General features: G+C 46.1%; 1 protein-coding gene across 6 annotated transcripts in view; it reads right to left on the reverse strand.

Moving 5' to 3' along the window:
* The window catches only part of LOC126464634 (arfGAP with SH3 domain, ANK repeat and PH domain-containing protein), a 315585-nt gene that overhangs the window by 155419 nt on the left and 135656 nt on the right, over nt 1-24510 (reverse strand). For all 6 annotated transcript variants that reach the window (XM_050096250.1, XM_050096248.1, XM_050096249.1 and 3 more), the window contains exon 2: nt 2803-2951. In XM_050096250.1, coding sequence (XP_049952207.1) covers nt 2803-2951 — 149 coding nt within the window. The remainder of the gene's footprint in view (nt 1-2802; nt 2952-24510) is intronic.

The following is a 24510-nucleotide window of genomic DNA, read 5'->3' on the forward strand; positions in this document are numbered from 1 at the left end:
ATTAACGCGACTTATATAATTTTATGTTGTGTGTCTCGCAAATATTTCATATATTTGTGACTTTCGTAACACTGGCAGCGCAAAGGTGTTTTCCGAGGGAAGATTGATTATGAAGTAGTGGTTAGTTCCAAAAAAATGGTTCAAATGGCTCTGAGCGCTATGGCACTCAACATCTAACGTCATCAGTCCCCTAGAACTTAGAACTGCTTAAACCCAACTAACCTAAGGACATCACACACATCCATACCCGAGGCAGGATTCGAACCTGCGACCGTAGCGGTCGCGCGGTTCCAGACTGAAGCGCCTAGAACCGCTCGGTCACTCCGTCCGGCTAGTGGTTGGTTACAAAACCTCAAGAGAGACAGCATTACAGTGAGTAACGTCATTCAGTACATTTCGCGTGACGTACCTGTTGCTAGCCAGTAACTATAATTGATTTCGATTAGTTTTAAGTAATGTCAACTAATTTCTACTTAAATTAATACTGTTCACGCTGTATGTTCATTTACACTCGAAGTCGCTTGTGTCCCACTACTGCCTTCCTAACACATTTGTGATTATTACGTAATTTCAACTTTATTTCAGTCACTAACAAACATAAACTTTTGCTTCTTTTTGAGCTGGCGACCATAATTAATTAATCTGCTACCTAAATTTCATGCAGTCATTTAGTTATTTAAAATTATTGTTAGGAACAGTAATTCATTCAACCATTTACAAAATTTTATTTTCCGATCTTTAACGTTCATGATGAGTATCTGTGCAATAGCGGTAAATTTATAACTATCTGCAATCTTTCGTTTGGCACTGTTCAACGGAACCTGCGCCTATTCCTTTTAAATAAGGAACATTAGGTACAAGGGTCATTAAAATTATTTATATATAAAAATCAAATTTTATAATACTACGGTGATACCATTGCCGTTGCTCGGAAGCGAGAGTTGGCTAAGGAAAAGGGAAGATGACGGCAAAATCGCTAAGTAAAAAGGCAGCAAAACACAAGTTGCGAAGACGAAATTCTTGAGGGTAGTTGCAGAAGAGGTCCAATCAGAAATGTAAACGTTATTAATGAGTTGAAGGTAACGCCATTAATGAGGAAATCACTGAATAGAGAGACAATTGAAATGAGAGATGAAACGCTACGAAAGAAAATATTCTCAAAAGGTCTTCTTGACTGACTGAAACAGTGTCTATCTATACAAAGAAGTCACGAGCGGCTACAAATGGAATAATCAGTTCACCTGGTGTCACCGTCGCTTTCCCTAATCGAGTGACCGAAGAATTTTTTTAAAGATGTCTTCTGTCCGATACAGGTAATTTCGAAACAATTTTTATGGATTTAGTAAATTAGAAAGAAACAGTGCTCCAAGCGTAGTGAAATATACGTACAGTGGCATTTATTTCGGATCCCCATTATCCTCGAGTTTTTTCTCCTAGCGGAAAATATTTAGCATTATCTAATGTACACGATGCAACAAACTGATATCCGGCCATCTTCCAAGGTGTCTTGAGGAGAGGAACCCATGTTCGGTAACACGATTCAACGACGCTACAGGGCGCCGAAGCGACGTTACAGAGCCTGCAAGTAGGCCAACAACCTTGAATTTGTAACGTGACAGTGTTGCTATGAAACGCACGAACGCGTTCGAAGCCATATATGGACCTGAAGTCTGTCAGGCTCATTGCGACGTGTTTCGCTAGCGGTGCATCGCACGCAGATTTGCGCCTGCTGCCACAGGAGTGGCCTAGGGGCTGGCGCTTCTCTTTGTAACTTGGGTTTTCTGCAGTGGCGATGTGTGACGTTTCTGGACACGGGTTGCTATCCCCAACCGAGATATTCATTACAAACGCTCCAAGTCTGTCGGTATTGCTTTTGTTTCGGAATATATAACGTTTGCTTCTTTTTGAGCTGACGACCATAATTAATTAATCTCCTGATGTGATTCTTGAGTTTCTCCCGGCGTATTTGATAATCAAAATATCCACGGGTGTACTGCCGGTCTACAGTGTCCAACGGGCACAATATTTCGGCGATCATACATGTCGCCATCATCAGGTAAACTGACGGACTGAGCTCCTGTGAACGTGCCGGCACGGAGATCCGTACGCTATGGCTGCTCAGAGGGAACTGGGTTCGGTCGCGGCGGCGGTCGATTTAAATACCCTCCGCCCGCGGCGCGCTCCCTCCGCTGTCCGCGCCCCGCGCCACGGTCGCGCGGTGGAACAGATTGCGACGGCGTCTGAGATGACGCCGGGAGGAACTCAAGAATCACATCATACACCTTTACGGGGAGGAGATGTACCGCAGCATGAAGAAATTTGAAAAGTTGCGCCACCGTAGATGTCGTTTGCTAGGTACTCTTGTCTTTCTAAAGAGATGTCGTTCCGAGAATGTTGTTCCAAATTTAGCTAAGGTTATGCATCACATCGATTCTGCAGCAGCTAAGAGAATCAAGAAACGGGCCAGCCTCGCATTGGTACGTGTCGCGGTGCGCGGACAGCGGAGGGAGCGCGCCGCGGGCGGAGGGTATTTAAATCGGCCGCCGCCGCGACCGAACCCAGTTCCCTCTGAGCAGCCACAGCGTACGGGTCTCCGTGCCGGCACGTTCACAGGAGCTCAGTCCGTCAGTTAATCTGATGATGGCGGCATGTATGATCGCCGAAATATTGTGCCCGTTGGACACTGTAGACCGGCAGTACACCCGTGGATATTTTGATTAATTAATCTCCTACCTAAATTTTATGCAATAATTTATTTAAAATTATTGTTAGGAGCTAAGTGGGAAGTTTCGGCGTACTGACCAGCGTCTTCATGAGCTGCGACAGCTCCTTGGTGACGACGGCGAACTTGATGAAGGCAGCGCCGATGTCGGGCTCCTGGTCCTTGTCGAGCGCGTTGCCGCCCAGCCTCTCCAGCGCGCGCGACAGGTACACCTCGTTGTCCACGTGCGCTGCAACACAAACACGCCCGTCACACCGGGTCCAAAACAGCACCTGAAAGTGGCGGCTCGCGACAGTTCGCTTTTGTCGGTAACCTAAAACAAACCAACGCACAACACTGAGCTCTTTCGAAAGTGGGAAATTTGTAAACCTGAACAGACGAGAGACTAGGATGAAGGGATGGGAAAAACCGACCTGTTCAAACTGATACCAGTATTTTAATTCTGAATAACCGGTATTTTTCGGTATGTGCCTGGTCTTGGTTGTAACCCATTCTTTTACTTTTTACTAATAACTGAGTAAAAAACCGGGACATGAATTTGCCATAGCAGCTATGCTAGAACTTTTTTCTTTTCTTTTCCTTTTTGAAAACGTGTAATGTTTATTCGAAAATTTCCATTGCTTTCAAATACTGTGTTATTATACAAAATGGGAAAAGTGATCAGAGCTTCTTTTTTAATAACGACCATCGAAATCTTGTATTGCTCAGTCTGAAATAATCTTATTTATTGCCATCGAAAACACAGGGCATAAGTTTGAAAACGTAAACAATAAGTTGAAAATACTACATAAATTGAAGAAAGGCCATACGAAAGACATACAAGGAGAGCTGGAGATTTTGGTGATGAACAAGGGGACTGGCAAAAACTACTAAATAAAAAAAACGGATTCCAAATCAATTAAATTCTTTATAAGTTTTTCAGGTATATTAATGTAATATCACTAAACATACACTATATTTACATCGAGCGCTTCTACATGTAATTTTCAAAAAAATAACATTTGGAATTAGATTAAGACATTATTTAATGCTGAAACAGAGATTTCTAAACCAGATTTTATACTCCAAGACATTCCCAGGGGTTGGTGTGGGCTGCGATACAATTTACTGGCAATAAACTGCAGATCAAAACTGAAAAAAATTCCAAATAGAAGGAAATTAAGGAGTTAGGACCTGCATAAACTGCCGCGCGGGATTAGCCATGCGTTTAGGTTAAGTAGTGTGCAAGCTTAGGAACTGTTGACCTTAGCAGTTAAGTCCCATAAGATTTCACACACATTTGAACATTTTTGCATAAACTGAAAGACCCATAGGTTGTTGAGAGTTTCAAAGGGAGCATCAGGTAATCGCAGATTGAAACAGGAGAAAGCAACCCACACTTATAAAGTTTGTAGCTTAAGAGAAAGATTTTGATAATGCTGTCGAGACTACATTCTTTGAAATTCTGAAGCTAGCAAGGATGAAATGTAGCAGGAGGTTATTAACATCTTGTGCAGAAAGGAGACTACGGATACAAGAGCTGAAATGGGACGAAAGGAGAACAGTGGTTGAGAGGGGCGTGAGACATGGTTTTATCCTATCCCCGCTGTTATTCAAGGTGTACAATTAGCAAGCAGTAAAGGAAACAAAGGAGAAATTTGGAAGAGGAATTACTGTTTAGAGGGAATATAAAAACTTTAGTTTTCCGCTGATGGCACTGTAGGAACTACGGAAGCGTGTCATAATTCCACATGCCAAAAATATTTTTCTTAATATCATCCATGAACGCCGGAGAACCTACTTAAATAAACAAATACCACAAGAGCAAGCTCAGTTTGTGCACAATAAAACAAAACGAGAGTGGAGTCCCAGTATCAGACAGCTAATTGAAAAATACAGGGAATTCAATACCCCATTAATTCTTTGTTCCCTGGAGTATAGCAACTCTTTCGACTGTGTTCGACGGAAACAACTGTGCAGCGTACTAGCAGAAATGGGCGGTCCTGATCATCTTACCATCTTTAGAAGTCAGACAACATAAAACTACTTCAAATCCATTTTATCACCGGTTCTACTTAACATCTATGGAGAATACGTTTTACGGGTGACAATGAGCTATGTCACCCAGCTACAATTGTTCGCGATTGGCCTGAAGGGCATTCTGGACAGTTAGGGCGAATGATTTGGCCACCCAGGTTACCCAACATGAATCGTATCGAACATTTATGGGACATAATGGAGAGGTCAGTTGGTGCACACAGCCCTGCACCACTAACACTCTCGATGTTATGGGCGGCAGCAGAGGCTGAGTCCACGCCACGCTGAGGTGCTGCACTACGCCAGGCAAACGAAGGTCCAACACGATATTATGAGGTGTCCCGTGACTTTTGTCGTCTCAGTTTAAAACCGAGACATATCCGTGAATGCAACCTCTGTCTAACAGGTGCTCAATATGGCCACCACTTGTGACGCAGCAATCGTTAATAGGGGCGCGATATTCACAGAAGTCGCTGATATGAATTGCCTTGGATGGCGCGACAGGAGGCCAGGTTGGGAATTTGTTCACAGTGTTGCCTACCTACATGTTCGAACTAATTCAACGTGACAGTAGGCAGCGGATGGCTTGTCCGACACGCCTGCTCCCCAGTGCGGCTACGTCGCGGCGCGTATGATGAATCGATACTTGAAAAAATACTGTCCACTGATGTGTGTTTCTTTGTGCCCCGTACATGCGACTTGCCATCTTCTGAAACCCCTAGAGGTACTTATGAACACGGTTGTCTATACCAACATCTTTGATGTAGCCTAGTATCTTGTGGCCAGCTAATTTCTTCGCACTGGAAGCGTTGCAAACATTAGTGACGTTGAAACCCGTAGTGCTCCACGGCAGTTGAGAGATATCTGCTATTCCAGATATACGGCATTTATACACTCCTGGAAATGGAAAAAAGAACACATTGACACTGGTGTGTCAGACCCACCATACTTGCTCCGGACACTGCGAGAGGGCTGTACAAGCAATGATCACACGCACGGCACAGCGGACACACCAGGAACCGTGGTGTTGGCCGTCGAATGGCGCTAGCTGCGCAGCATTTGTGCACCGCCGCCGTCAGTGTCAGCCAGTTTGCCGTGGCATACGGAGCTCCATCGCAGTCTTTAACACTGGTAGCATGCCGCGACAGCGTGGACGTGAACCGTATGTGCAGTTGACGGACTTTGAGCGAGGACATATAGTGGGCATGCGGGAGGCCGGGTGGACGTACCGCCGAGTTGCTCAACACGTGGGGCGTGAGGTCTCCACAGTACATCGATGTTGTCGCCAGTGGTCGGCGGAAGGTGCACGTGTTCGTCGACCAGGGACCGGACCGCAGCGACGCACGGATGCACGCCAAGACCGTAGGATCCTACGCAGTGCCGTAGGGGACCGCACCGCCACTTCCCAGCAAATTAGGGACACTGTTGCTCCTGGTGTATCGGCGAGGACCATTCGCAACCGTCTCCATGAAGCTGGGCTACGGTCCCGCACACCGTTAGGCCGTCTTCCGCTCACGCCCCAACATAGTGCAGCCCGCCTCCAGTTGTGTCGCGACAGGCGTGAATGGAGGGACGAATGGAGACGTGTCGTCTTCAGCGATGAGAGTGGCTTCTGCCTTGGTGCCAATGATGGTCGTATGCGTGTTTGGCGCCGTGCAGGTGAGCGCCACAATCAGGACTGCATACGACCGAGGCACACAGGGCCAACACCCGGCATCATGGTGTGGGGAGCGATCTCCTACACTGGCCGTACACCACTGGTGATCGTCGAGGGGACACTGAATAGTGCACGGTACATCCAAACCGTCATCGGACCCATCGTTCTACCATTCCTAGACCGGCAAGGGAACTTGCTGTTCCAACAGGACAATGCACGTCCGCATGTATCCCGTGCAACCCAACGTGCTCTAGAAGGTGTAAGTCAACTACCCTGGCCAGCAAGATCTCCGGATCTGTCCCCCATTGAGCATGTTTGGGACTGGATGAAGCGTCGTCTCACGCGGTCTGCACGTCCAGCACGAACGCTGGTCCAACTGAGGCGCCAGGTGGAAATGGCATGGCAAGCCGTTCCACAGGACTACATCCAGCATCTCTACGATCGTCTCCATGCGAGAATAGCAGCCTGCATTGCTGCGAAAGGTGGATATACACTGTACTAGTGCCGACATTGTGCATGCTCTGTTGCCTGTGTCTATGTGCCTGTGGTTCTGTCAGTGTGATCATGTGATGTATCTGACCCCAGGAATGTGTCAATAAAGTTTCCCCTTCCTGGGACAATGAATTCACGGTGTTCTTATTTCAATTTCCAGGAGTGTAGTTTCTGGACCTTTCATTGGTGTAAATCAATAAAGCTAGTGTTTCATCGTCAGTGCAGACGACACACAATCTTCTTGCTACATCGTAGTGTACCAAATCGTAGACAAATACCCAAGTCACAAATAAATTCAAAAAGGTAAAAAAATCTTATTCCATCTGATGTTGATGGCATAAGCTATGGAACCAGCAGTGAAGCTCAAAATAAAAATATATGTGACTGACGCAATATATCCGTCACTTTTTGTATTGAAATATTAGACTCATCAATTAGTATGGCTCCAGCTATTCCCATCAGCCACTTCGCGCCACAGACGGGCACGGCATTCCCGCGCCCGTCGCCGCAATTGGACGCAATTGGTTAATGGCTGGCAGACCAGTCCCACCTTCCCCCACTCCACACCACAACGTTCTCGAGGTTGGCCGCCACGACCGGGCTTCGCGCAATCTCCAGTCACGTTCAAGTCCCTGTGTAATCTCCTAGGCCTGGCGGCGATTCGCGGCGTCCCAAGAGGATAACGATCGCCTTCTGAATCTCACATTGTCTCATTTCTACCGTAAGTCTGCACATTGCCACTGCACTCCATAAGACACCTTACAGAGTGTCGCGGAGGGTCCTTAAGCTACTACCGTCATCCACCTCCCTCCTTTCTCCCGTCCCTTTCGCGAATGGTGTGTGGGAGGAACGACTGTCGGTAATTCTCAGTATTACCTCTAATTATACTTATAGCGAGAACTTATAAGTATATAGTTCTGGCAATACCGGCCATGACTTTCCTCTGGTAATATGCACACATATTACCCGAACTCTTACGGGACTTGGTAAGAATGTCTTCCATGACTAATTAGTGTGTTGGGCAGGGACACTACGAATGTAGTGTGTGGACATACAAGGTGAGAATGTGGGTCTCGCGGGAGGCATGAGCGAGATAGTCCCTGCAGTCGCACTATCCTCTGTGCCCTCGGTGGCTCAGATCGATAGAGCGTCTGCCATGTAAGCAGGAGATCCCGGGATCGGGTCCCGGTCGGGGCACACATTGTCACCTGTCCCCGTTGATATATATCAACGCCCGTCGGCAGCTGAAGATATTAATATATAATTCTAGTACCTCTAACTTCTCCCATTTTCCACGTCCTGGTCACTTTGCGAGACGTATATAACCGAAAATGGATTTTGCGAGCATCAGTTGTTGCAGAAGAATGGTGTCAGTAAGTCGATTATTCCGGATTCGTCAGTACGATGAAATCATCAGTGCCGTCGTAAAATTTTTAATGAAAAAAGTACGATTTTCTTATGGATATCTGCGAACTGTTACGAGGATTTGGGGAGACACGGCAATTAGACTGGATGTGCGGTTTAGGCGGTTTCCCATATCCGACTGCTGAATACCAGGCTGTCCTCAATTACACGACTGGCAAACCTTTCGGACACGTTCTGACACTGTCACATGGTATAACACTAGACGCAGACAAATGGGGGTACAGAAATTCGGTTCCGGGAGGAGGGGGGCGGTGTTTTAAGGCGACAGGGAGGGCATCCGGCCACCCACTACCACGAACATCGCCAAATCTACATTAATACGCCGCCCCCGTGAAGACACGGGATGAGGCCGGGAAACTGAAGAAGCCACGCAAAATTGTAAAGTGTTCGTAACTGTTGTATGACGACGTACATGGGCAGCCAGGTTTGCACCGTGACTAGAATTGTCGCACCGCTGAACTACTTCGTTTCGATTATGTCACTTATAGGTCTTTAAACGAAAGCTGGAACCCTCCAGCGTAGAGCTCCAAATCTAACAAGAGGGGAGACGCGGAGAACTGTAACAGTACCGTCAACGCTTGACGCTAGGAGCGCTGGATGGTCAATGTCGTAACAATTCGCCGACCAGTCGGAGGTCACTGTTCAGAACGGCCTACCTTAGGGAGCGACCTGTAGACATCCAGACCATCAGAAATGGAGCATTTCCTCAATTGGAGAGAAAGTCGGGCAGCCTTGTCGGAAAAGTCCTGGCATCGCTTAAATTGCTTCAGGAGAACTTTAATCGCAGTGAATGAATGAGGGATTCTCTTTAATTGCCCACATCCTTCTCACACACACACACGTCAAATATCTTAGTCACACTGGCGAAGAGTTGGTGGCAGGCGCAAATGACTTCGGGAGGAGAAATTTAGTTCCCTATGGTGAAAAGGCACCCACGCTAAGAATCTGAAGAAAAAGCAGGCAAAAAAGTGTTCTGCCAGACTTGGCGCCGTCGTGTTGCTCAAAAAAATGGTTCAAATGGTTCTGAGCACTATGGGTCTTAACTTCTGAGGTCATCAGTCCCCTGGAACTTAGAACTACTTAAACCTAAGGACATCACACACATCCACGCCCGGGGCAGGATTCGAACCTGCGACCGTAGCGGTAGAGCGGTTCCAGACTGTAGCGCCTAGAACCGCTCGGCCACACTGGCCGGCCGTATTGCTCACAAGGGAAACTTTCCATCGCACCCCTCTCAGATTTAATGGTAAGATGGCCCATTGGATAGCCTGTCAAAAACCGAACACAGATCAAGCATGAGAAGAGGAAGAAAGAATACTAAATTGTGGAAAAAAAGCAAAATAAAAACAGTGAACGGTCCAAGATCGACATATGCAACACCGAGCGACACTGAATTACCGTGACGACGTGGTCACGTGGTCACATGGTGTTGGACTGTGAAGAGGGAGATTCCGGTTGAAATCTGCCTCTAGCCTCACTTTTTTTCACTAAATTACAAACTCTCCGTCTGGTCACAAACGTGTAAATTCACTGTATTCAAATTTGTGTCTGTATAGTGATGTAACATCCGTTTCCAACAGGAGCGTATAACGAAGGGACCTCCAAACATACGTACCTCCTATTTGTTCTACACAAGTACCACATGTTACGCCTCTTGTGTTCCGTTTTGGAAGTTTTGACTCTTGAATTCCTTCTTGGTAACATAGTTCGTACCCCTTTATTTGTTGTTTTCATTTCTGTGAGAGGTCTATGAGGCATCTCGCCTGCAGTCACTATTCAACACATTTACTTGCGACGATAATATATTCTTACCACACGACTCAATCTATAATGAATGTATAGTAGGGCAATTGCCAAGACTACAGAAGAGCGGTTCTAGGCGCTACAGTCCGGAACCGCGAGACCGCTACGGTCGCAGGTTCGAATCCTGCCTCGGGCATGGATGTATGTGATGTCCTTAGTTAGCTTTAAGTAGTTCTAAGTTCTAGGGGACTGATGACCTCAGCAGTTAAGTCCCATAGTGCTCAGAGCCATTTGAACCATTTTTTGACCCGACGGACAGATACATAAATTTGTGCAAAAATGGGGCACGAGAGAGGTTTGAAAACGGATCTACCGTGACACCCAACCGTGACGCCGTGTTCCTGTGGATCGCTCGATCTGCAAATCTTGAGCTTGGACCGTTTACTGCTTCCATTTTGCTTCTTTTTTCACAGTTCAGAACCCCTTCTTGCTGCTTTCGTGCTTGATCTGTGTTCAATTTTTGACGGGCTATCCACTGAGCCATCTTACCACTAAACCTGAGGGGAGCTTCCCCTGTCAGAACGAGCGCGTAAGCTCTGCGGCGCTGGTAGCTGGGAGTGCTTTAAACACGGCGACAGCTTCTGCGCTCGGAGCTTTTCAGCGAACCCATTACGACTAAAAGCGGCAGCCTATTCTTTGTGATCTGCATTCCTGACCAAAGGGCTCGTAGAATGCCACTCTAACGTCGGCGCACAGGCACATTGTCTCAGGCCGCACTGCCGACACCTCCATCACCCCTTATTTCCTACCGCCTAATAATTGTTCCACTTTTCAGAAGGTGTACGCACGAACCAGAACCCCTGTAGGCGGGCTGCGGTCGCCGACCGTTGCTCGTAAGCGTGGCAGGTGGCGTCCCGGTCACAGCCGAAAAAAAAAAGCTACACCAGTTGGGTCGGTATTAGACTATCAAATTTCATTGAAAAACTTGCTTTGTCAAATATATTTGACTCAGTGCAGTAAGGAACTTTTGTCAAATGTTGCTTTTCATCAAATTCATTTGATCAAATCTAGCGCCACGCCTTAGTTTAGAAAAAAGAAAACGATCGCCTTCTGTTTACTACAAGTGGCTGACTTGTATATACCCCGTGGTGCATGGCGTCCACTACAGTCGTCAGCGGCTAATGGTCGCTTCTTTGGCGTTTTCAGTCAGTTCTGAAGTTGCAAACGCACACGGCCCACTGCAGTGGGCACTCCCCACCGCTGTTGTGCCAAGCGTACATTTACAGCCTCATGACTGGCCATTAAGAGCTGACCACTGCAGTGAAAAACCATGTACCACAGGGATAAACAAACTTCGAAACATTAGGTGTTGTATAAATGGGGTGGGGAAGCACATTCAAAATGAGAAAGTAATATTTCGGAGCTAACTGTGGCACTATAAATATGTAAAAGTGTTTTATTATCTGAGATACAATAAAATGTTTTTCCCTTTTTATGCAAGGAGATGGAAATCCACTCTTTTTCTTCAAAGCGAATTACAACCGTCTGTCTTGACAGATATAAGAAGTCAAAACCAGGATACATGCAAGGGTTGTTCATTGTCACCACTGATGTTTATTTGTTCACTCACAACGGAATTAAAGATAGCTCTGAGCACTATGGGACTTAACATCTCAGGGCATCAGTCCCCTAGAACTACTTAAACCTAACTAACCTAAGGACATCACACACATCCATGCCCCAGGCAGGATTCGAAACTGCTACCGTAGCGGCCGCTCGGCTCCAGACTGTAGCGCCTAGAACCGCACGGCCACTCCGGCCAGCCGGAATTAAAGAACTGTTGTTATTTGTCAATGACAGAGAATTAGCTCAATGTGATTCATTGATGATGAATCAGTGGCAGTTGAAAGTGAATAGGAATTGAACTTTTGCGCTAAAAGCTGTGGAACATGTGTTAGCTGTAGATCGAGATAGACACAAACAAAAGAAAGCGTCACAGCCGGACATGTAGAGGACTAAATGTTGCAGCCCTGAAAGAGAAACTTGATAAGTACACGCAAGGTATAGAAGCACGGACAAGGGCAAAAAGTCATCCATAAGAATAAATAGCAACTAATGTCCAAGAATGTAAAAATCGTGCTTAATTTCGAATGTATTAGAATGAACTTGAAACGCGTAAAGAAATTCATGATATGAAGCTACAATCGGCCTAAAGCATCAGAAAGTACTTGGCGAGCACGCGGATATAATCTGTTCCTTTGAAACGTAAACACATCAGGTCACTGTTAACTTATCATGTCGAACGATTTTAATGATACCGTTACGACTCGGCTACTACCAACTGTACATAACACTGCCGATTTTATTATTATATGTTGACATTAACAGGAGGAGGGATGGTTCAATTACATTTCGCATTCGTGTAGGGAAATCAATGGCTCGGTTAGTGACTGGGAACTATGAAATTAACAGCATTAAAAATAGCAATTTGTAAGGTGATATCGTGCAGTTCTTCTGTTAGTACATGCCAGCCCTTCTGAAGGAACTACGACGAAGTATTTGATGACAGTATAATACCGATTTTTTCGCTACGTCAAAGATCATTGTCAAAGAAATGAGATGAATATTTTATCAAATTCCTTTATCAAAAGCCTTACGTGAGGATACTGCGTTGTCTGACCGATTCAGATACTGTCGCTGTAGGTCAGTACTGCAGCTGCCTATTGCAGTCTGTACACGATGGAGAGGTTGAATCTGAAGTGCTCTTCTCTTCTCTTCTGATCAAGCTTGACTGCACTTAGCGGAGTGAGTGAAATCACAGAACAGTCGATGATGGTGCTCTGAAAAACATCTACAGTTGCCTCCCTGCACAATGTGAACATAGGAATGTCCTGAGCAATTAGCGCAACACGAATTGCTGGACTGATATTTGTCTACCCAGCTGTAGCTTCTCCTACGCTTGAGAATAGCTTGTTCTAAATGTAATTTATTGCAGGTAACTAGGAAAATCAATTATGTAAATTTCGAACACTGTATTAATGGTGTGCTGCTTGGCGTGGTCGACGCTATTTAATATCTAGGCGTAACGTTGCAAAGCGACATTAAAAGGAACAAGCACGGAAGGTCAGTTGTAGGGAGAACGAACGCTCGACCTCGGTTCATTAGGGGAATTCTGGGAGAGAGTAGTTCATCTATAAGAGAGACGGCGTGCAGAACGCTTGGGCGACATATCATTGAGTACTGGTCGAGTATTTGGGATCTCCACCAAGTCGGATTAAAGAAGACATCGAAGCAATTCAGAGGCGTGCTGCTAGATTCGCTGCCAGTAGGTTCGAAAAGAAGACAAGCGTAACGGAGATGCTTCACAAACTAAAATGGGAATCCCTCGAGGGAAGACGACGTTTATTTCGCGGAACAGTAATCAAAAAGTTTACAGAAACGGCATTTGCGACAGTCTGCGGAACGATCCTACTGCCACCATGTCAGGTAAGGCATGAGAATTAAAGGCTCGTATAGAAGCATATACACTACCTGATCAAATGTATCCGAACACCTGTTAGTGGGCATTAACATGTGGAGTGTTCACCCTTCGTCTTTATGGTTGCTTCAACTCTACTGGGGACACTTTCAATGAGGTATCTGAATGTTTGTGGAGGAATGGCCAACCATTTTACCTCAAGGACCGAAACTAGGGAATGAAATAATGTCTGGAGCGAAGTCGACGTTCTGACTCATTCCCTAGGGGTTGCATTAGATTCAGGTCGGGACTTTGCGCTGACAATCCATTTCAGGAATGTCATTGTGCACAACCCATTGCCTGATGGATGCTGCCTTATGACAGGCTGCATTCTCATACTGATACAATCAATAGTCATCTCCGAACTGTTAATCTGTACACAGTACAGAATGTTGTCAAATGTGCTGATATCCCTCAGCGTACAGTGTTTTCTTCAGCGTAATTAGGAGACCGCGCCCTAACCACGCAAAATACCCCCATACCGTAATACCACCTTCCACTGCTGGCACTGGACACGACAGCATGTAACGTTCTCCGGACATTCGTCAAACCAAGGCCCTTCCATGGGATTGCCACAGGGTACAGTGTGATCCATCACTCCAAATCACTCGTTTACAGTCATCCACTGTCCGCTGGAGTCGCTCTTCGTACCACCTCAAGCGCAGCTTACCACTGACTAGGAATTATGTGATTCATAAGGAGCTGCTGGATCATTATTTTTAACTCCCTACGCTCAGTCATTTTGATAACTGAACTGCTGTCGGCACTTTGAACTCCTCCTGATGATTTCATGCTGTCGCTGTTCCTGGCGTGTTTCCACATAACAAATCATATTACCAACAGTCGACACGGGCCTTTACTGATTGATAACTGGCGACACGACTCTCGCTGCCAGGGCGACACGGGTGATTCGGTCGGCACGCTGGATGTTGCGTGAAGCCACTGCAGTCGCGACGGCGAGGTCATCGGTCTCATAGGATTAGGGAAGGAAGTCGGCCGTGCTCTTTCAAAGGAACCATCCCGGCATTTGCATGGAGCGATTTAGGGAAATCACGGAAAACCTAAATCAGGATGGCCGGACGCGGGATTGAACCGTCGTCCTCCCGAATGCGAGTCCAGTGTGCAAACCACTGCGCCACCTCGCTCGGTGTGTGGCAGTGACCAGCTGTGTTCGCCCTTCAGCATCCGTCTACCCGTTCTGACGCCCAGCGTAGCCACTCCATACACCTCCTTCAGCCTTTCATGAAAACGGTTGCGCGTTTCACCTTGCGCAGTAAGGAATACTATCACAGAACGCTGACGTATATGGACGTCAAAATCGGCCAGTTTCTAAACCAATACAGAGATCCCATCTGTTAATGACAGACGCTGTTGCTGGAATGGGCTGTAGTACGTGGTTTGAGGGAGTACGCCAAATTCACGACTGCTACATTACTAACCTAATGGAACAGAAAAAAATACGAGTCATTATTTTCTGACAAGCCCTCGTAATTGTCCAACTTGTGTAGCATATATAACGTCGCTACTGCAAGAAATCGCCGATGCTTGCAACTAGAAACAGCTACCGGCATGTAAAACTTTTTCTCTGATAATGATAGTACAACCTTCGAAAACCGTGGTGGAAGGAGCAAAAACTTGTTGACTGATGCAGAATTAGATTTTTCCCCGATATTCTGTAAGTAATTTGTTTCCTTATCAAGCTACGGAGCGGGAATGTGTAGACGAATTTCTGGAAGTCAAAAAACATCACATTATCCTGAGCACGTTATTTGTCTGCGTCCTGGATCCAATGGGCGAACGGAGCTCACCTTCGATGCTTGCGTTATCGCTGTTCATTCCTACATAGGATTATTTCAGCCGACAGAATGGTGATCATACACGAGCATAGTGAAGTTTTGTTTACAATGTTAATTGCATGTTTCCAGGACGCTGAGCCTCGCAATGGGACTCCAAAAATTCGTCACCGAATATCCGATTGGTCAGTTTGCTTTCTGGTGATGCCCTAGGAGCGCGTGGCGTAGTACTGATCCCCTCCGTGTAAGCGGCTCTGTGGCCAGGTCACAGGTCACAGAACACCTGTTGATGGAACGGAATTTAGTACTGAGCGGCCGCTGCACTTGAAAGGTCGCCCTGCCGGCGAAGAGAGAGAGAGTGTGTGTGTGTGTGTGTGTGTGTGTGTGTGTGTGTGTGATAGATAGCCAGACATACTATATAAACGGTGTAAAAAAAGTGCGCGTACAATTTTTTTTAGTGTTTAGACGAGATAAAAACAAACGCTTTTTATGTAAAAAAAACGTCACAGATGCACACCGTCTTCAGAGAGCGTCTGTGAAAATTTTGACTCTTAGTCATGTTCAGAGACAGTGTGATGAATATTCTTTTAGAAATGTTGCTGAAACTGTCGGCAGTTTACATTAATGGACAACAGGTATCTGAGCGCTAATGATTGTCGAACACACTAAAAACAACCAGGTGTTTCACGACTAATGGCTGCAACTTCAGCCAAACGGGGAACAAGTTCTTCTGCAGTATCTAGCGGTGTCTCATAAGTCAAACACTTCATCCCTCCCCCCTCCTCCCCCCCCTCCCTCTGCCACAAAAGCAAATCGATAGGAGGCCAGCAAAATCTCTGTTTGAACACCGTCTCTCAATATTATTTAAGTCAGATCTTCATTGACTCTTGTTAGTGGGAAAATGGTGCTGCTGCGACGTTTTGTCACATAAAAAAATAGTATGTGGTTTTGTCTCCTCTAAAATTTTAAAATGTTTTATACCTTTCTTTTTTTTACACCCTATATGTGTTATGTTTGCTACAATGCTTGCCCCAAACTATTTTAAAGTGAGAAACTTGACACTCCTATGTCGACTCTTAAACATACGTGTTTCTTACTTACTTCTGAATTTTAGCATATGCTAAATTCAATAACACTTCCGAGACTATGAAAGTAAGTCCCCTGCCTGAAGTGATAAGGATTATGCCTTCTTCTCTAGGCGTGGCATTTTCCTTAGTTAATCATATATAAGTGCCGCTCCAAAAGTTTCCGTTGGAAGACGCTCCTGCAACGTAATGCAACGTGGCACGACTCCGATGCGGGTATGTAAGGACCGAAGTGCAGGCAAGGGACTAGTGTGGTGTTCCTGTCTTTTCGTCGTGAGTGCGGTAAATGCGGGAACGTGTAATGTGGCGACCTTATTAACGAATGTGGCCAAATAGCACCCATGCGCTGTTATTCTTCCCTTGGCTGCCGAAGAGACAAACACCGATCGGGGAACGAAGAATGTGTGTGTGGGGCAGCACGTCTGTCGGAAACTACCATTGAGGGATAGTGCTCGACAAGAGGTGCTGCCGGTTCATGATAACGGACGACCACATCGACGCAAAAGTTACGCCACCAACCAAAGTGACAGAAACCCGAGCACCCGCCCTATAGTCCTGATCTCTCCCAGTGCGATTATCACGCCTTCGGTTCCTTAGAAAAAGCACTTGAACGGCCGACAATCGTTGTCGGAAGATGATGTGCGGCAGGCAGTTACGGACTTCTTCATGCAGCATGACACAGTGTTTTACCAAACGGATATCTTCAACCTGGTGGGTCCGTAGGGTGATTGCCACAATGTTCGAGCGGATATTGCCTCATTGGCCTACCGATTCTGGACTGTGAATCTTCACGAATACAGCGAAACGCGTCTGGCAGTTAAGAAGGAAAAATACCAAGCAATAATTGTGATTATAGATTGTTTTAATAACTGAAGACGAGACTGGCACAATACGAGCTTAGAGGTACACTGCGTCAGCAGAAGCATTTGGGAGACCGGCTTCGGAAGAAGCGATAGGTTCCCTGGCGAACCACCGGACCAGGAGCAGTTTCCGAATAGTGTGCCCGTCCTAACCAGCTTTGCGTGACATTAGAACCGTCGGGAATCGAAAGTCAACCCGGAACGGCACTGCACTAACCTCTGGACGCTGCCACAAATCACAATTAATTACGAGGGCGACGAGGGGGAGGGGGGGGGTCGGTCGAATTGCCGGCGCCAAACTCGTTGTGAGAGGGCGGGAGCGCCCCGCCGCCAGTGAGGGGGAGGCTTCCCCCAAGTTTACTACCGCACGCAGGCAGCGCAGGGAGGAGGCTGCAATATCCGGGAGGGTGCAGGCCGCGCTAACCACAGCTACACTCCCACTGCACACTCCACGCGGCCCCCAGGCACTGCTGTGTAGCTCCGTCGGTGGCGTGGAACGAGCACCAGAGTAGTAGCGCGTATCATTACCACTATTACTTTTTTCACAGAACGGGTGTTCATAACGATGTATGATATACAATAAAAGCATTCGTCATGCTGAATGTACTATCCTCTTTAAAATTCTGAAATTATGATAGATGAAATACAGGAAGCGTAATGGTATTTACTGCTTGTACAGACTGCGGGCATACAATGACGAGAAAGCAAGCAGTAGCGGAGTGGCACAGGGTCGTAGTCTATCCCGTATGTTATTCAGTCTCCATATACGGTGAGCAGCATGCGAATATAATCAGAAATATGAAACTAGAACTGTCTTGGCTGCTCACAGTCTCCTGACTGCCTTCTGTGTTCGTACCAAAGTATCGCAGCCCTGCTAGGCACCAATAGTCTCACCGGCTCCCACAGTATCTCAAGGCAATCTCCCGTGGTGTTTCTAGCGGAGCTACAAGTCTTTGCTTTGCGAGAGCCAATCGGAGGCAAAGCCGGTAAAATTCGTTTCGAGACAAATAAGTCGCACAAGAAGGAACTGTATCTTGGGCCCACTTCTGTGTGGTGTGTACGTTCTGGTCCTAATTTGCGGACGGACAATCCAGATCTGCACTTCCAACATGCTGTTTCACATACGAGGCTACCGTAAGTGATCCTTTCGTTTTCAAAGCTCTTTATTTTCCAAGGTACAAGTATGACCGAGACATTAATAGAACTGTAAACTCACCTACTTTGCATTTTGGACTCTGCAGATGTCCCATCCAGCGATGCGGATGTTATTTTCTTATACATGTTTGACTGGAAATTTATACAGTACACACCTGTTTAAATACAGGTGTTAAAATCAATGACGAGTTCAATAGTCCGCCTGTAGCTTTATTTATTCAAGTTGACTGCAGTCCCACACAACTGGTTTCGCAAATTTTAAGTCGCGTCTTCTGAATGGCATGGATGCAACAATCATGTGTAGGTTTGCGGAGATACGTGGCACCAGATGTTTACGCACTGGTCAAGCAATTCCCGTAATTGCGGCCCGGTGGGCGCAGATGTTGCGCCCCCTAGCGCCCCAGACATCTTCCACAGAGTTCAGATCAGGCGAATTTGGTGGCCCACACGTCAACGTGAGTTGCGCGTCAAACCACTGTAGCAAGATTCTGTTCTCGTGACTTTGACTGTTATCCTGCTGGAAGATGCCATCGCTGCCAGAGAATATATCAAGCACGAATGGATGCAGGTGATCTGCAACATCATTCACCTAGTCCACATCTGCCTCCGTGTCTTCGATCGCCACCACAGATCCCACGGATGCCCACGTCGAAGTCCTCCATTGCAGAGTACTGTTATTCCCACCGACATGCGCCCTTAACTTGGTGCGTGTCTCCAGTGGCCGTTCGCCTTTATGACGGACGTATCTAGTCAAGCCCATCTACCTGGAGTTACAAGAAAAGTGATTCATCGAACCGCGTAACACGTTTCCGTTGATCCACGGTACAATCTCGACGGTCCCCAGCGCAATCCTAATTGACGATGTCGTCTGATCAAGTTGGCAACTCGTACAGTCATATCCTGCGGACCGCCGTGTTCAAAAACAGTGCTGTACGGTGTGTTCCGAAAAACGTGTGACTGTATCACCTTGCTACTCTGTCGTCACATCCGCCACAAATCGACGCGTATCCTATGTAAGAGCAGGTAACCCTCCGACCTCCACGTCCTGTGATGAGGACTCGTGGTTTCAACGTCCATCAACCACTTTCCACGGATGCTCACAGCAGTAACACGCGAGTAGCCGACCAATTTCGCCGCTGCAGAGATGTTCGATTCCAAGAGCCGGGCATAACACTCTGTCTTTCATCCAAGTCGCTTACGTCTGTCGTTAGAATGATTCCCCTATTCGTCTCCGCTAGTATTCCTCCCTTACCGCGTCAGGTGTCAGCCACCCCACCAAGCGGCAGTCAATTCCCTGTAGGCCAGGAGCCACACACTGAAGTGGCAAAAGTCATGGCATACCTACTAATATCATTCAGATCTCCATTTGCCCAGCGTAGTCCAGCAACTAAACAAGCCGCTGGAGGTCACTGCAGAAATATTAAGCCATACTACCTCTGTAGCCGTCCATAATTGCGAGAGTGTTGCCGGTGCAGGATTTTGCGCACGTATTGACTTCTCGATTGTGTTTTATAAATATTCAATGGGATTCATGTGGGGCGATGTGGATGGCCGGATCATTCGCTCAAATTGTCCAGAATGGTCTTCAAACCAATCGTGAATAGCTGTAGCCGAGTAACATGGCGCATTGTCATTCACAAAAATTCCATCTTTGTTTGGGAAGATGATGTCTATGAATGGCTGCAATTGGTCTGCAAGTAGCCGAATACAACCACTTCTGATATTGTAGTGCCTGTGTTTTTTCGACTTACAATGCAAAGTTCCTTAGGACATGCGTGCATAATTCGGAACAACACAGGCCCTGCAAAATCATATTTATCCCCCGACACTGGGCAAGCAAGTTTCAAGTGAAATGTCTCGCCTGTACGGAAATATACATAATGGATGTACGAGTAGAGGCTGCAGACACGTGGTTGACGACATGTTGTAATATTAATGGCTTTCAGATGCTCTGTACATAAAATGTTTGTCATAAAAGAGAAGAACATCCATCGAGCTGTAGTTGGTAAAATGTTACATTTTTGTAATGTGCGACTACACAAAGACGCGCGTCCGGCATTAACTGGTTCAAATAAACACTATGACCCACTGGGCGCAGATATATAAATCATTGCCGCAGTGTTCGATCGTAATACGATGCGAAACATACGAATGACAAAAATCTATCTTCTGTTATGTGTTGTTCTACAGACTTGATTACCTTTTACTGTTTCGTTGCCGACATGTGAAGAAGTGCAGTGTAGCATCGCCACAAGTTATACTATATTTTGTGTACTGAAAAATATAAATCTTCGATAAGACGCTCCGAAAAACCGTGTGACGCAACGAAATACGCGCACGCAAGGACATCTAATTTCAAGAAAATATTGGACAGACAAAACAGTACATTCTTGTGAAAGAAATATCAAATGTTAGTTTTATGTTCCTTAGATATTTTTTCATGTTCAGTGGTATGGATTCTTTTAAATTATATTGATGAGTCATAATGAAATCTTTTTCTTTCTATTCTTTTCTTTAAGTAACCTCAGTGGTCATTTGCTGTACGCTAACTACGTTACAGGTCAGCTCTTTATTGCGGTATCTCGGTTGTTTTCGGAAGGCTACTGATGTATTCAAAAATGGTTCAAATGGCTCTCAGGATTATGCGACTTAACTTCTGAGGTCATCAGTCGCCTAGAACTTAGAACTAATTAAACGTAACTAAGCTAAGGACATCACACACATCCACGCCCAAGGCAGGATTCGAACCTGCGACCGTAGCAGTCGCGCGGTTCCAGACTGTAGCGCCTAGAACCGCTCGGCCACTACGGCCGGCTTAATGTATTCAATCTCACATTTGATAGCCATTATCAAAACCCACTTTCGTGGATCCATTTCCTTTTTTTTTTTTTTTTTTTTTTAAATGTTCAGTTAGGTCCCTTAGGTATTTGTATCGAATAATCAGACTGCGTGAAGGCAATCCAGGTTAAATGTCAGGCTCAAGCCACCTTTGCGTAATCAGACATTATTCCCCCTGAACACAATCGTGAACCGACGCAATGCAGTTCAAAACTCTGCTCTCTCTCTCTCTCTCTCTCTCTCTCTCTCTCTCTCTTTCCTCTCCGACCTGCACCAAAATCGGCTAAGAAATTTCTGTGAGTGCAGAATCTAGTATAAATTGCATTATCATTATTTTTTTAAATATTATCTAATGACATTGCTATTAATATATCATGTTATTGCTATCAGACCTTTCTTTTTGGCACGATTTATACTAGAATGTCGAAGTTTGCGTCGGCCATGAGTCGTGCCCGGTTAGCTTAATCGTCAGGTGACCTCTTGCGATAAGCGGGGAAATCCGGATTCGAGTCCCGTTCCTGCACAAATTTTCACTGTTGAAATTGTTCATATTCGCTATTGCGAATAAATTTCATGTATAACCATTTCCAGTCAACAATCGGTTCAGTAAGACCAGAGGACCCATCCATTCCATGTAAACTGGGCCCGCATTACTATGGAGCCACCACCGGGATGCACAGTGTCTTGTTGACAACCTGCGTCCACGTCTTCGTCGGGTCGGCGCCACACTCTAACCCTACCATCAGCCATACCAACTGAAACCGGGACTCATCTGACCAGGCCACAGTTTTCCAGGCGCGAAGGGCCCACCCGATGTGGTCACGAGCCCAGGAGAGGCGCTGCACATGACGTCGTGCTGTTAGCAAAGGCACTCGCGCCGGTCGCCTGCTGCCGTAGCCCATTGACGCCAAATTTCACTGCGCTGTCCTAAGGGATACGTTCGTCGCACGTCCGACATTGATTTGTGCGGTTATTTCACGCAGCGTAGCTTGTCTGTTAGCACTGACAGCTCTACGCAAACGCCTGTTCTCTCGGTCGTTAAGTGAAGGGCGTCAGCCACTGCGTTGTCCGTGATGAGTGGTAATGCCTCAGATTTGGTATTCTCGGCACACTGTTAACACTGTGGCTCTCGGAATATTGAATTCTCCAACGATTTCCGAAACTGAATGTCCCATGCATCTAGCTCCAAGTACCAATCCGCGTTCAAAGTATGTTAATCCCCGTACTGCGGCCATGAATCACTTGAGTACAAATGACAGCTCCCCCAATGCACTGTCTTTTTATAGCTAGTGAACGCGATGCTATCGCCATCTATACATGTGCATATCGCGATCCCACTACTTTTGACACCTCAGTGTTTCTTACCTGTTGTTGTTGTTGTTGTTGTGGTCTTCAGTCCAGGGACTGGTTTGATGCAGCTCTCCATGCTACTCTATCCTGTGCAAGCTTCTTCATCTCCCAGTACCTACTGCAACCTACATCCTTCTGAATATGCTTAGTCTATTCATCTCTTGGTCTCCCTCTACGATTTTTACCCTCCACGTTGTACTCCAATACTAAATTGGTGATCCCTTGATGCCTCAGAATATGCCCCACCAACCGATCCCTTCTCCTAGTCAAGTTGTGCCACAAATTTCTCTTCCCCCCAATTCTAATCAATACCTCCTCATTAGTTAGGTGATCTACCCATCTATTCTTCAGCATTCTTCTGTAGCACCACATTTCGAAAGCTTCTATTCTCTTCTTGTCTAAACTATTTATCGTCCATGTTTCACTTCCATACATGGCTACACTCCGTACAAATACTTTCAGAAATGACTTCCTGACACTTAACTCTATACTCGATGTTAACAAATTTCTCTTCTTGTTAACAAATTTCTCTTCTTCAGAAACGCTTTCCTTGCCATTGCCAGTCTACATTTTAATTCCTCTCTACTTCGACCATCATCAGTTATTTTGCTCCCCAAATATCAAAACTCCTTTACTACTTGAAGTGTCTATTTCCTAATCTAATTCCCTCAGCATCACCCGACTTAATTCGACTACATTCCGTTATCCTCGTTTTGCTTCCTTTCAGGATACTGTCCTTTCCGTTCAACTGCTCTTTCAAGTCCTTTGCTGTCTCTGACAGACTTACAATGTCATCGGAAACCTCAAAGTTTTTATTTCTTCTCCATGGATTTTAATTCCTACTCTTCCTTCACTGCTTGCTCAATATACAGATTGAATAACATCGGGGAGAGGCTACAACCCTGTCTCACTCCCTTCCCAACCACTGCTTCCCTTTCATGCCCCTCGACTCTTATAACTGCCATCTGGTTTCTGTACAAATTGTAAATAGCCTTTCGCTGCCTATATTTCACCCCTGCCACCTTTAGAATTTGAGAGTATTCCAGTCAAAATTATCAAAAGCTTTCTCTAAGTTTACAAATTCTGGAAACGTAGGTTTGCCTTTCCTTAATCTATCTTCTAAGATAAGTCGTAGGGTCAGTATTGCCTCCCGTGTTCCAATATTTCTACGGAATCCAAACTGAGCTTCCCCGAGGTCGGCTTCTACCAGTTTTTCGATCCGTCTGTAAAGAATTCGCGTGAGTATTTTGCAACCGTGACTTATTAAAATGATAGTTCGGTAATTTTCACATCTGCCAACACCTGCTTTCTTTGGTATTACCCAACTGCCGGAAACTCCAACAGATGGCAATCAACCTAGCGGTAGACCGGGGATCTTAATGTATTCACTCAGCAGCGTGTTTGGTGGAAGTCTTTATCCTTGGAGTCTACTGCGACTTTCTGGGAACGGAGCAATAGGACGGTGAAATGATATTTACGGGGGTACTCTCAGCCGAATGGCAATCGCCAGGTAAGTAGAATGTGTAATGTTGTAAGTCACTTAACACGCGCTTAGTACCGTTCCAGTAACGGCAGACGGTTGCATCCAGAATAAGTGTGTAGCTTTAGGTGATTTATCTGAATTGTAATTCGATAAAATTTCAGACACGAATGTTCGGCAGCTAGCTGTCATTGTTACCCTGGCAGCGCGCGCGGCGTGGACACGCGGAACTCTGAGAGAGCAGGATTTCTCGGAGCTGCATAGCCCCACTCCAACAAGGGCACCCTGTCTATCGTTCTCTCGCTGCAGCTGCCGGGTGCTGTGTCGAATTACAGGCTGCGTCGGCTGTGGATTACGGATTATCGCCTGCACTCCGG

This window comes from Schistocerca serialis, chromosome 1, assembly GCF_023864345.2.
Source record: "Schistocerca serialis cubense isolate TAMUIC-IGC-003099 chromosome 1, iqSchSeri2.2, whole genome shotgun sequence".
Taxonomy (NCBI): domain Eukaryota; kingdom Metazoa; phylum Arthropoda; class Insecta; order Orthoptera; family Acrididae; genus Schistocerca; species Schistocerca serialis.